This window comes from Podarcis raffonei, chromosome 4 (genome assembly GCF_027172205.1).
Source record: "Podarcis raffonei isolate rPodRaf1 chromosome 4, rPodRaf1.pri, whole genome shotgun sequence".
Classification (NCBI taxonomy): Eukaryota; Metazoa; Chordata; class Lepidosauria; order Squamata; family Lacertidae; genus Podarcis; species Podarcis raffonei.
Window position 1 is genome coordinate 68,096,615 of NC_070605.1, and position 14,780 is coordinate 68,111,394.

General features: G+C 42.4%; 1 protein-coding gene across 2 annotated transcripts in view; it reads left to right on the forward strand.

The window, feature by feature from the left end:
• GEMIN8 (gem nuclear organelle associated protein 8) overlaps nt 1-12,570 on the forward strand; it is a 41,039-nt gene extending 28,469 nt beyond the window's left edge. For both annotated transcript variants that reach the window (XM_053387209.1, XM_053387208.1), the window contains one exon: nt 12,131-12,570. In XM_053387209.1, the coding sequence (XP_053243184.1) occupies nt 12,131-12,387 (257 nt within the window). In that variant the 3' untranslated portion in view covers nt 12,388-12,570. The remainder of the gene's footprint in view (nt 1-12,130) is intronic.
• The last annotated feature ends 2,210 nt before the right edge of the window (nt 12,571-14,780 follow it).

The window sequence follows — 14,780 nt, forward strand, 5'->3', positions numbered from 1 at the left end:
TCTAGTACAATAAAGTTATTTGGATTGGATTGGCTTGGCTTGCAGTGGGAAAAGTAGACAGAGATAATATCTTTCTCAAATGCTAGAACTGGGTTCACTCAGTGGAACTGATGGGTGGTAGGCTGGGGCAGGCAAAGTTAAGTGGAATTAATTGTGGCCTTTGACATGGTTAAGGTGCTTCCACCAGTCCCCATCTGGATGGATGAGGTCTAAGTTGCCAAGCTGATACTTGGCTAACACTGGATTTTATCTAATGCTAGCCCTAAGCAGTGTGGACCCATTGAAGTGAACAAACCTAAGTTAGCAATGTTCATTAATTTCACTGGTTCTGTTCTGAGCAAGACTAGTTGGGTTTCCACCCATTGTTCTCAGCAATGACATCCATTGGTAGGTACACTCTTACAGGCACCTTCTGAACAAGGAAAGCTTCTGAGGTCTACAGATCTTTGCCTATTTCCACCTAATTACACAGTTCAGTTAATCTTCATACTTGGGATTTTCACAGCCCCAACCTGTTAGCAGAAAGCACCAGAAAAGAGCCCTTTGCTTTAAGATTCACAGCAACATTTGACTGGCTGATCTTAGATTAAAACGTGAACAAGAAGATGGCACTTGTCAGTTCACAATGGTTTGATAAGAGAAGAGTTAGGTTGACTAACATCAGTATTCCATCATACTGATTTACTGCTGGGGGATTTCCTGCTTGGTATCAGTTTCAGCTATTTAAAATTACAGATCTTTTGAAAGACAATACTTCTCCATTTCAAGAAATGGCAGGCAGTGGGCCAATTTGGTTTCACTATCTTCAGATTAGAAATGTTACAAGGACTCAGAAATACCAGAATAAACATGGGGAAACCTTTGCAGAAAAGCTCATACTGCCCCCTTTGCCAAGAGGATTAGTAAGTAAATGATATTATTTGATTCTGTCAATGAATAAGAGGAAATTACATTTCAAGCACAAATTGGAATGGGGTTTTGGGGAAAGTATATTTGATGATGAACGGATCTGATTGTAGGATAATATTGCAAAAAAAATATTAATGTAACAGAGCCTTTTCAATGTAAAAAATATTAATGTAAGAGCCTTTTCAAAAGCCCAGTTCCGCTGATATCTGTCCCCTGATAGAACTGTCAAAATGATATGAAATTCCTAGTACTATACTCAGAAACGCTGCTCTTGTAGTATCTTAAATGACGTACTTTGGAAGTGATCGTGTGTTCAGTAACCTCTGCCAGAATCTCTACTGCAGCTGTCCAACACCTGGAGTCCTCCAGCTGTTGCTGGACTACAACTCCCATCATCCTTGAGCAACTGTTCATTCTGTCTGGGATTAATAGGAGTTGGAGTCCAACAATATCTGGAGGACACCAGGTAGAGGAAGGCTATGGTACTTTTTCATCATAGAAACAATTGCGGCCACCAACTCCATCTAATTGGTATAAAACCATTTTGGACACATTTTGCTTATTCTTCACATGCTAAGGAAGGAACAGAAACAGGCAACTACATAAAAAGGGTTTTTTATTTATATCACATTGGAATGAGTATTTCAGTGGTGATGTTCAATTATTTTCTTTATTTACACTTCTGTAGGGTTGCTAATCTTTTTGCATTCTAATTTTTAAAAGTGCCCTGACTGTCTTGTTCTTGCATCAGAACCCAAGCCTTCATTGGTTTTACAAACCATTGTTCCCGATGCTGCCAAGCAAGCTAGCTTAAATAAAGTAGTTATTATACGTATTTATAAAGAAGAAAATACGGTGTGTTTTTAAAAAGAAAACATTTTGATTTGATTCCATAGGGTTTTGGTTTTTTATCCAAGGATCTTTAAAAGGCCATTAGTTGATTACTCTTTCCAAAGACCCTACGATGTTGGAAAGAAATAATAATGTTGTAGATCAATGCACAGTTATTGCCAATTCCTCTCCCACTCTGTCTGTATTGAAACAGCCATTATGCTGATGTCTTATCGACAGCAGCTTTCCTTACAGCAGTTTCAATTGTGTGTTTTCCTATAGGAGTCCCTCAGCTTAAAAGGCATACCGTAGTTGCATTGAATGCACTTGACTTGGAAAATAGGGTTTTTGCCATATTGGATCTTCTCATACACCTCTTCCCTCTTTTGCAGGTTAGGTAGCCCTCCTTGCTTCTTTGTCCAGTAAAACTCTCTGTCAGCAACTTAGCAGGCTCTATAGCACAACACATTTCTGTTTTGTATTTTGACATTTTCCCTTTAGTTTGGATTTTTGTTTTTTTGCCTGGGAAGAACAGTGTGTTGTAATGCCAAACTGATGGTTATTTTGGCCATTTGCGTGTAAATGCATCCTTATCTATAAGGAAAGGAAATGACATGTCTATGAATGGCAAGTTGCCTGTGTTTGTAATCCTTATGATAGTTTTATCTTATTCATAGCAGTTGGCTTCTACTGCAGTATTGTTGCCATCCTGGAGAGCTCATCTATTTAACAGATCATTAAATCCTCATGCTTGCAGTATGGTTTAGTGTCCATTCGCTGTTAGCATTTTCTTCTGGAGGAGTTAGGTAGATCAGCTCCCATTGTGAACAATGGTAAGAGATGGTAGGAATGGTAGTTCAGCAAAACACCTGAGGTTTCAAAGGTTTGCTATCCCTGATTAGATGGGTGTGCCCTGAACAAATTATTATTATTATAATTAATTAATTAATTAATTAATTATACCCCACCCATCTGGCTGGGTTTCCCCAGCCACTCTGGGCGGCTCCCAACAGAATATTAAATACACAATAAAACATCAAACATTAAACATTTCCCTAAACAGGGCTGCCTTCAGATGTCTTCTAAAAGTCAGATTGTTGTTTATTTCCTTATATCTGATGGAAGAGCATTCCACGGGGCAGGTGCCACTACCAAGGAGGCCATCTGCCTTGTTCCCTTTAACCTCACTTCTTGCAGTGAGGGAACCGCGAGAAGGCCCTAAGAGCTGAACCTTATAAGAGCTGAACAATGAGGGTGGAGATGCTCCTTCAGGTATACTGAAATATGTTTGAAAGCACCAAAGAAGGGGCCACATAGCACACAGTCATGTTTCTGTTTGTCCCACACAAGAACTCACTGGACTCCATACTTTTCAACAATTGGACTCACCTCAGAGGGATGTAAGCAGGTGTTGCATGGTCCCTTTCTTAGCTATCACTTTGTGGGCAGTTCCAGCCCCATCATCATGCCCAAGTCATTCTAGCAATTGTTCTGTAAAATCGGCTGGACTAAGAGAGAGTGATTGACTTAAAATCACGGTAAGCTTTAAGGGTCTTCAAATCCAGTGCTCTGTCCCATGACATTGAATGCTCACATGCATAATGGTTCCAATTATATCACAAACAAACAAACAAATCAGGAATATTTGTCAATTGAACCATGGATTGTGATTCTGGTTTTGAGAAGAACAAAGTTTCGCAATAGCACCCAGTGACGATAAAAATGAACACACTTTGGTAACTTTTGGTTGTAGCACAGTTTATAAATCTGCAAATTAATAGCATAAAAATACAATAAAATAGTTTAAAACAATTTAACGGTAAGATTTTAAAAAAGAGCAGATAAAACCAATAAAAGCTCAATCAACGATGAAACAGCAGAGGCCACAATGATGAGCCATAAATAAAGACAAAAATCCATTTGGCACAATATAAAAGGCCTGTCTAAATTCAGGAAGTCTTCACCTGGTTATCTCAGTTGGCTAGAGTAGTAGTTTTCAACAAGTGTGCTATGGCACAATGAATGATGGTCAGGGGTGCCGTGGGCAACACTGGCCTCTGTCCCTCTTTCCTTTTGATGCCCTCTTGCATCTCTGCCTCCCAGAGGCTTACACAGCTGATTGTTGCAGCAGCCCTGCCTACAAGCTCCCCAGGCAAATGGTCTTCTGGAGCTGGCCAGGGGGTGCTGGTTGCAAGGAGCTGAGGCACCTGCAGCAGCTGCCTGGAGAACTCCCAAGGAGAGAGGAGAGAAGAGGAGGCTGAGGGAACACTCCACAAAGGAGGGTGTTTGAAAAAGGGTGAGAGGCTGCCAGCTCGGCAGGCAAGGGGTGACATAACTGGGCACCTGAGCCCCACAGGGGAGCCACAGAAAGAATGTAGTTGGTCAAGGGAGCCGTGGACTCCAAAAGGTTGAAAACCTCTGGGCTAGAGAATGGTGCCAATAATGCCAAGGTTGTAGGTTCCATCCCCATATGGAACATCTACATATTCCTGCATCAGGGGCATTGGACTAGATGATCCACAGGATCCCTTCCAGCTGTGCAATTCTATGATTCTATGATGGTGGAAGGACAAAAGTGGGACCTAGCCATAAAAAGTGCTTCTCAAGAGGTAGAGATTTGCACACAAAGAATACTAGAAATATATAGTTATATATATTATATATTATATATTATATTATATTATATATTATATTATATTATATATTATATATAGTTATATATATAGCTATAGCTCAGTGGTAGAGCAGATGTTTTGAAAGCAAAAAGGTCTTGGTTCAATCCCCAGTATCTACAGGCAGGACTGGGAATCTCCCTTTTCTGAAACACTGGATACCCACAACCAGCCAGCAATGATGGAATAACGGTGCGAGTCTCTATAAGGCAGCTCTCTACATTCCTCTCTTGTAACCCCACCAAACCCAATCTTGTACGTGCCTTGTGCATATAACGCTTTCTGGAAACAAAATCACTTCCTAATTGTAATTAGATAGGGATGGAGCTCTTTAAAGTCATGCACTTTGCTGCAATGTGTTTCGGCATTCGGGAAACCAATAAAAACGGCATGCTTTGGAGTTATCCTTTGCTCTAATTCCTGTGTTGCCAGCGATCTTCCATAAGCGTGGAGTAAATAATGCTCTAGGTTGAAAGCTTAAAACTAATGAATGCTGCCGTCCAATTTGTTGGTTCATTTTGTGTGCGTTGGCAGAACTTCAGTTTGTTTAATTTGAAATACTGGCCCACAATGAAGTCATTGTATAAACGATGGTCTTCAAGAATCTGTACGATTGTTTTTATGTCGCTGCATAGTTCAAATGGCTGTTTCGTATCTGTTGATTAGAAATAAAGCCTATCTCAGAGTATATTTTAAACATTTTCTGCAATGACAAAAAAAATAAACATCAGGGGAAATTCTCTAGTCCAAAAGTCCCTTAACTGCTATTCATAGAATCATAGAATTGTAGAGTTGACCCCTGACAGTCGTCTAGTCCAACCCTCTGCAATGTAGGAATCTCAGCTAACCTCCAAAGAAGGAGAGTCCAACACCTCCTGAGGGAAACTGTTCCACGGTCGAACAGCTCTTACCATCAGAAAGTTCTTTCTGATGTTTAGTCAGAATCTCCTTTCTTGTAACTTGAATCCATTGGTTTGGGTCCTAGCCTCTGGAGCAGGAGAAAACAAGCTTGCTTCCTCTTCCATGTGACAGTGCTTTAGACCTTTGAAAATATGTCTCCTCTCTGTCTCTTCTCCGGGATAAACATACCCAACTCCCTCAAACCAAACTCATAAGGTTTGGTTTCTAGACCCTTGATCATCTTGGTCACCCTCCTCAGCACATGTTCTAGCTTGTCAATATCCTTCTTAAATTGTGGTGCCCATAACTGGGTGTGGTCTGGCCAAGACAGAATAGAGTGGTACAATTACTTCTTTGGAAGCAGCCTAGAATAGCATTAGATTTATTTTGCTGTTCACTCATGTTCAGCTTGTGGTCTACTAAGACCCCTAGATCTTTTTCACATGTACTACTGCCACACAGGTGGCGCTGTGGTCTAAACCACTGAGCCTAGGGCTTGCCAATCGGAAGGTCAGCGGTTCGAATCCCCATGACGGGGTGAGCTCCCGTTGTTCGGTCCCTGCTCCTGCCAACCTAGCAGTTCGAAAGCACGCCAAAGAGTGCAAGTAGATAAATACCTCCAGCAGGAAGGTAAAATGGTGTTTCCGTGCACTGCGCTGGTTCGCCAGAAGCGGCCTAGTCATGCTGGCCACATGACCCAGAAAAACTGTCTGCAGACAAACGCCGACTCCCTTGGCCAGTAAAGTGAAATGAGCGTCGCAACCCCAGAGTCTTTTGCGACTGGACTTAACTGTCAGGGGTCCTTTAACTTTACCTTTTTACTGGCAATCCAAGTTTCCCTCGCCTTATATTTGTGCTGTTGGTTCTTCATGCCTAAGTGTAGAACCTTACAGTTGTCCCTATTGAAATTCATGTTGTTAGCTCTGGCACAGTTCTCTAGGTCATCTTGAATCTCAACTCTTGTCTAATAGCTACCCCTCCTAGTTTGGTGTCACCTGCAGATTTGATGAGCATTCCCTCAATTCCTTCATCCAAATGGGCTATAAAGACATTGAACAACAATGGGCTCAGGGCAGAACCCTGCAGTACCCCACTTGTCACAGTTTTTTCCATGATGAAGTGGAACCATTAGTGAGCACCCTTTTGGTTTGGTCAGTCAACCAGCTACAAATCTACCTGGCAGCTTCTCTGCAATAAGTAGGAGTTACAGAATATTTGACTTCTTCTTAGCCACTGTGGACAGAAAATGGCAGCATTCCTTTAAGGTTTAAACACCTAGGTTAGAGTTGTGAAATCTTTACCCTGAGACACGCAGTTCCCTTCTGGGCACATCAGTTAACTTTGTGTACTTAATCTAAAGAATGGGAAATAGTTGCATTTCTATAATTTGCAGAAGTTGTACTGCTTGCAGAGCTGAGCTTTTCGTAAGAGTACCATATTTTTCACCCTATAGGATGCACTTTTTCCCCTCCAAAAATGAAGGGAAAATGTGTGTGCGTCCTATGGGGCAAATGCAGGCTTTCGCTGAAGCCTGGAGAGCGAGAGGGGTCAGTGCACACCGACCCCTCTCACTCTCCAGGCTTCAGGAAGCTATCTGCAAGCCTTGCAAGCCCGGCGGGCACCCCGTGCTTCTCGCAGGTGTCCGCAAGCCTTGCGAGCCCGGCGGGAGTTGCCGCCGGGCTCGCAAGGCTTGCGGGCAGCAGCCTGTTCTGGGGGCTGGGGTCGGGGGAAGCTAGGGCTGGGGGGGGGGAATATATTTTTTTATTCATTCCCTCCAAAAAAAAAAACATGGTGCGCCCTATGGGCCAGTGCACCCTATAGGGCGAAAAATACGGTAATGTGTGTCCCTGCCCAGAATAGTCACCTTTGCTCAAGCAACTTATACCACACATCTACTATAAAAGCCTGCAAGTCAGCTTGCAAACACTGGTAAGGTAAAGGTAAAGGGACCCCTGACCATTAGGTCCAGTCGTGACCGACTTTGGGGTTGCGGCGCTCATCTCGCTTTATTGGCCGAGGGAGCCAGCGTACAGCTTCCGGGTCATGTGGCCAGCATGACTAAGCTGCTTCTGGCGAACCAGAGCAGCGCACAGAAACGCTGTTTACCTTCCCACCGGAGTGGTACCTGTTTATCTACTTTGATGTGCTTTCAAACTGCTAGGTTGGCAGGAGCAGGGACCGAGCAACGGGAGCTCACCCCGTCGCGGGGATTCGAACCGCCGACCTTCTGATCGGCAAGTCCTAGGCTCTGTGGTTTAACCCACAGCACCACCTGCGTCCCCAGTGCAAACACTGGTAGAACGCTATAAAATACAGATACTTAAAATATCTAATAGCAGTATATAGAAAAAACCATGCCATCCATTGACATTTGAAAGCTCAGGACTTTACTGTGATACACATGCTATACATTTTTACCTCAGTGCTGTCTAGACGGCAAACTTGGGCCTGGCACAAAACAGTGTTCAGCCATCCAAAATTTATTTAAGCACATTATACTGGGGGCTATTAGGCGGAGAATTCTTTTCTGGTTTGGGGAGACTTGTGTTAAAAGCTGTGACACAGTAATAAAAGCAAAGGGGAGGAGGTGAAAATGTAAATCCTCTTCAACTGCTTTTCCACCACCAGAAACATTTGTGCTTGTTTGTGCCAATAGTGGAGAGATACAGAGTAAATTATGGCAATATTTAGAGGTGAGGCAAGACTTTCTGTCTGTGAGCGTTGCTTCCCAGCAAAGAAAGGAATCCAGAAATTGAAGTTCCAGATTGTACTGTTTAAATATCTATTGTCCATGGGTGAGGTATAATTTGTCTTGTGAACCAGACAGATTGTCAGTGAGCTGCTACACACACAAATAGTTTTTTCCCCCTTCCCCTAGTCTTAAAATATATTGCAGATGTTTTAAAGCAGGTATTGCAAAACACTTCATTTTGGTATACAGTCTGCAGATGATTTCATTGATGAGTGAAATCTGGATGAGTTCTGGAGTGTGTGCATGTGGATTGCACAGTGACCCTCTAAATGGAGCCTTATCTCTCTATATATGTGATAAATATTTTTATCCGAGTCAGTAGCTGCATTGAATTTGAAAATTATTTTTATTTATTTTTATTTATGCAACTGTTTTTATACATGCTGTTGTTTTATCTGTTTTTCAAGGATGCAGTTCTTCAATATATGATTTTATTTCGCTTCATAGGAAGCGATTCATAAATGAAATGGATAACAACGACCATCATTACTGTTATTATTTTATTAAACACCTTTTAACCACTATCTCAATGTGATTTATGTGTGATATCATTAAAAGTAGATAGAAACACAAAGGCAAGTGTTGGATTTGTGTATTGACTAAGCCTTCACTAACATACTTTTGAAACTTCTCTGACTGTTTTTTGTTTTGTTTTTTTCCATTCCATTGTTTAAATTGTATTTTTAATATCTATTGTTAGCCAGTCGGAGAGCTTCTGGGCTGAACAGCAGGGTAGAATTTTTCAAAATAAAATAAATACAATCAGCCTGTTTCTCATGCAAGATAACAATCTTTCCTGTTCACTGTTGGAGACGGTAAGCAAGAACAAAGATAGGCTGTTTCCAGTGTGGCTTTTGGTGCACACAGCTGTTGCTTAAGAAGATCTACACATCTGGCTGTTTCCTGCAAAGACGCACATTTTGGCAAAAAACCACCCCACAGTAAAATAGATCAGCATGCAACCTTTAAGTGATGTACACACATAAACTTAAAATACGGGATTATAAAATGTGTATATGCTGAGTCTTTTAAAGCTATGTCAGAAATATCTTTCAGTTGTATGGCTAGGTAGAGTTTCTCCCTTTTCCAATGTGACATCCCTTGTTATTATAATAGCAGTAAAAATGCCCTCCTTTTTGAAATCAGCTTTCAACTGGCTTCTTAGAATAAGACTGATTTGTGGATCCAAATTATTTACTTTTCTAATCTGCAGATAAATTTGGGCCACCGTCGATTTCCATGGGTGCACAAGGCTTAAATATTTAACAGTCTTAACCAGAAATTAAACTCGCTCAGGCAGCGCAGGATTGAGTGCATCAGCTTGAAGACTGGCAATTCTCGTTTAATACTTTATCACTCTGCTGCTACCACCTTGGGTAGTGTTTAATAGGGGGAAAAACAAAGTGCATCTGTGTGAGCATTCAGGAGGTTGTCAATTTGGCAGGTGTCTTGACAATGCCAACAGCTGGGTTTCACAAGACAAGCTTAGCTCGGGTATGTGTAGCAAGCTGAGGCTTGTCCTTTCTCTTACCCTGGAGAATGTCAGCAGTTTTCACCAGCAGAGGTTTGGCTAAAGTTACACTGTCCTGTTCTATCATTTCATCGCCACAGCTGCAAAACAATTTAGGCCTGGTGGTCCCATTTTATTGGGGGAGGGTGGGAGGGAGAACCAAGTTTAATTTAACTTCTGTCATGTATGACGTGTCTGTTCTTTCCAGTGCTACATCTGCTCTAATAATTTGTTCACACTCTTATTCCTTTTTTTAAAGGGTTTACAACAGGAATAAATGTTATCTTCCCCCCAGTCCACTTTTGATTCCCTTTGTCATAGTCCTCATCCCCTGCATACTTCCGCGCGAGAGCTTCCCCCTCCTTAACTTTAATTTTAAACTACTTGGCAGTGCTCAGGGTGGCAGTTTTAAAAGCATTGAAGCCAATGAAATGATCAAGAAGATAAAAAAGGCAAGAGATTTTTGTTATCTGATGCACCCATGAAGGGCAGCTACGGAAGAATTTTCACCGTGGCAGGTCAAATGCCTGCCATAATAATGGTGGTTGTGATGATCAAATGCCTGCCATGATGATGAGAACAACAATAGTCTTCCCCAGGTGACATAAAGTAGAGAGAGTTGAGGCCAAATTCCAGCAGGCAAATTCCAACAGACTAGATGCAACCACAGAGGAAGCTTCCTCATGCATCCTAACCAGCTCTTGTTTGGGCCACCATTGGGCCACAACCTCCTCAGCAGATCTTAGGAAGCAGACGTGCTGGCCTGGGAGAAGACAGTCCCTCGGGTATCCTAGCCTCAAGCTATTTTTTGCTAAAAAATTGTCCAGTAGCACCTTAGAGACCAACTAAGTTTGTTCTGGGTTTTGTGTGCATGTACAGTGGTACCTCGGGTTAAGTACTTAATTCGTTCCGGAGGTCCGTTCTTAACCTGAAACTGTTCTTAACCTGAAGCACCACTTTAGCTAATGGGGACTCCTGCTGCTGCCGCGCCGCTGGAGCACGATTTCTGTTCTTATCCTGAAGCAAAGTTCTTAACCTGAAGCACTATTTCTGAGTTAGCGGAGTCTGTAACCTGAAGTGTTTGTAACCTGAAGCGTATGTGTCAGCGCTGCCCAAGGTCCCAGCTCACACAAGACCAACGCTGCTTCTTCCTCAAGTAAAAAAGTCTTTATTGAAGTTCAGTTTCATTTCCAGACGCGCAGCGCGCAACGCTACGTCTATACCTTAGACCGTCGAAGTTCCATCTGAATCTCCTCCCCCCTGACACCAGTTTAAGATTCTAGCCTTACTCCACCTCTTCCTCTGTTCCTTCCTTCTCTGGGCCCTCCTGCTAGTCGGAGTCTCAGCCCTCCTAGACTCCTCTGAAGCTGAGTCCCCTGACTCTTCCCCCTCCCTCCTTCGGGCTTTAGGACCTGGCTCCCAATCCGGGTTTTCTGCTGTCCCGCGCTCCTCCACATTTGAACTTGGCGCGCGCGCGCAGCCTCCCACTTTCCTTCTGACCGTTACACTTGTGTCACTGCTCCCTCTTTCGGGGAGGCTAGCTGGACCTGGCCTTCCCTCCGTTTCCCCACTTCCCGATGGGGGCGTGGTTACCCCTGACTCATCTTCTCTCCCCGCTGGAGGAGAAGCTGGTCCTGACTCATGTGACTCTTCCCCCCCACTGTGCTCTGGTGGGGGAACTGGTCCTGATCCTCCGCTGCTCCCTTGGGAGTCCCCTCTGGTCCCTTGTTTATGGAGCGTCCCCCCTGGGACCCCCCTCGTCCTTACCATAGGCGCCCCCTTCTGGGAATCTTCTGATTCGCTGGAGAAGCTCATGGAATCTCTCGGGTCACTGTCATATTCCCCTACGCTCCCCTCTGATTCCTCTCCTCCGCTCTCTATTTGCTCTCTCCCCTGCTCTTCTGCTCCTGAGCCTCTGACAGTATGTAACCTGAGGTACCACTGTATCTGAAGAAGTGTGCATGCACATGAAAGCTTATACCCAGAACAAACTTAATTGGTCTCTACGGCACTACTGGACAATTTTTTATTTATTTCGACTGCGCCAGACCAACATGGCTATCTACCTGAATCTATTTATTGCTGTGCAGGTAATTGCCAACACTCTGAATTGTGCCCAAAGAAAAATTGGCAAAGCAGTGCAGCTTTTAAAAGAAAGGGATAATATACTTACAGCTTCAAGGCTTGTTGAAACGGGAACCAGCATACTTGCAAGGCTCAAGTTGTGTATGGATTGTCTTTGATTGAAAGTTTATGCATATGCCCAGTGATTTGTGTTTCCCATAAAATTTTGAATAGGGGAATTGTCAGATTTTACTTGTATTTAGCAGACAAAAGCGAAATGCTCCCCAACCGCCAAGCTTGCATAATATTTGGCATGTATTCATTGTTACTAATGAACTTAAGAAGTGTGGCGGGGGGGAGAGTTCCATGGAAAAATTCTGCCCCACATCACTGTGTATGTCTTCAGGTCCGCGTATGTGGCCCATGTGTAATTTTAAACCTGTCTGGCATAACTGAGGAGCAGCTTAAGGAGCTGTCTTGTGTTTTGTACAGGAAAACAGCAGGAGCTTGAAGCAGAACACCAGGACATGTATGTCGAAGCAGACCACGACCTTCACCTATCGACAGGCCGATCGGTACAGCCCCCAGCTGAGAAGCCCGGCGAAAGGAGAGGCGCTGAAATGAAGAAACTCTATGGCTTGGGTGCCAGCAAAATCCAAGCTATGGAGACCACCATGCAACTCAACTTTGATAGGAACTGTGATAAAAAGCAACCCAAGTACTGGCCAATTATTCCCCTGAAACTCTAAGGTTTGCATCCTTTTTCCTTTTAGGAATCTCAGGGCTCCATAAATTGATGCTCGACCGAGCAGAAGGATTCAGTGAATGAATCAAGAGTCAGCAAAAGCCCCCTTTCTTATTTTCCTTTCCTCTTTCCAACTCTATTTGAATTTGTCTGCCAGTTTCCAGAGCCCATTCCAACCCAACAGGAAGAGCTGAATTAGTCATTTGTACTGTAGGGGATAGGGAAAATACTCTATAAAAATATATTTCAAGTAATTTGATTTTGGCTTGCCCTGGCTCTGCAGGAAATGAGGAGTAGCATTTGTTTTCACTTAGCTGTGCTGGGGAAAAGGTTAGAGACTATCCAGAATTATTATTTTTTTACATTTTTTTAATGTTATCTTAGATTTGCCCTAGATTTTAAATGTGACTTCTTTCCTGTCACTTCCACCAATACCCTGGAGGCAGCTATTGGCCAAGATACAATATATTAAATGACTGTAGTTTTACTATTTGAGGGTTTTTCTCAGATATTCTACCAGTAGAAGAAAGTTATGTTCGAGACTGAAACCTGGCCTGTGATGTTTCACCTCAGAAGAAACCCCCCACCTCTCCTTTTAGTTTGTTGTTGTTACATGATGAGGTAATAAAGAAGTATGAGATTAAAAGTGTGTTTTCCAGCTCATTCCAAAATTGCATTTCCCTTTTTTTTTTTTTTAAATATTTTTATTCAAAAATTTTTCCATATAAACATAACATACATAAACATACAAAAACATAAACAAAAACAAAACAAAAAACATGTACCATTTCATATCCTAATTTCTTATACCTTCCTTCCCCGACTTCCTCATGCCTCCCTTTTCTGTATTCCAAATTCTTATCAATTACTCAGCAAATCTTCCCTTATTTTAATTTAAATTTAAGCTAACCTCCCTTATTCTCCTTGTCTTGACCATTGCTAATAGTAACCATTTACTTTCAATCCATCATCATTCTAGCTTTCATTGACTTTATGGTATTTCTTTAAATAGTCCTTAAATTTTTTCCATTCTTCTTGCGCTGTTTCTCTTCCCTGGTTTCGGATTCTGCTCGTCATTTCTGCCAAACCCATGTAGTCTATCACCTTCATCTGCCATTCTTCCAGTGTGGGTAGATCTTGCGTCTTCCAGTACTTTGCAATGAGTATTCTAGCTGCTGTTGTAGCATACATAAAGAAAGTTGTATCTGTCTTTAGCACCCCTTGGCCAACAATACCCAAGAGAAAGGCCTCTGGTTTCTTGGTGAAAGTATATTTAAATACCTTTTTAAGTTCATTATAGATCATTTCCCAGAATGCCTTAATCTTCGGGCACGTCCACCAAAGGTGAAAGAATGTACCTTCCTTTTCTTTACATTTCCAACATTTATTGTCAGGCAAATGGTAAATCTTTGCAAGCTTGACTGGGGTTATGTACCACCTATAGATCATTTTCATAATATTTTCTCTTAAGGCATTACATGCCGTAAATTTCATCCCGGTGGTCCACAACTTTTCCCAGTCAGCAAACATGATGTTATGACCAATGTCCTGAGCCCATTTAATCATACTTGACTTAACCGTTTCATCCTGTGTATTCCATTTCAGCAGCAAATTATACATTTTTGACAAATTTCTAGTACTGGGTTCTAACAGTTCTGTCTCCAATTTTGATTTTTCCACCTGGAAGCCAATTTTACTGTCCATTTTAAACACTTCATTTCAAAATTGCATTTCCCTCACCAGAAAGCAGGACAATCTTTAAAGGTCTTGGTACTCAGGATGGGGTCGGGGGGAATAAATATTTCAGAACTGATTCTTATGCTCAAGGACCACAGTTCAAAAGTCAATCAAGGGCATAGGCTCAGAGGGGGACAAGAATTGTGCCTCTCCACTCTGGCTAGGAGCTCACCAATCTACTCTTCTTGCCAAGTGTTCAAGGGAGCTGAGGTGCAGCTCTGAAGACAATTAAGCCTGTGAACCTGAGATGCCGTCTACCATGCATACGCACGGACAGATTGTTCCATTGAATAATATTTATATCCCACCTTTCTTCCATGATGAAACCCAAAGCAACATGTATATCATTCCCAAGCAGTCTCCCATCCAGGCGTTGACCAAACCCAGACTTCATCTCAGCAATTTGGTGTCTTCAGACCGTATCCTGGGATCAGTCTACTTCCCGTCCATGGCACTTTTGAATCTGTTAATCCCCAAGGCCATTCTGGTACATTTCTACATTGATCTGCATTTTTTTAAGATCGGCCTCTGAAAAATTGCATTGCATGGAACACTCCTAAACCCAAAATACGCCTTTTTAAACAAAGTACAGTTGTACCTCAGGTTAAGAACTTAATTCGTTCTGGAGGTCCATTCTTAACCTGAAACTGTTCTTAACCT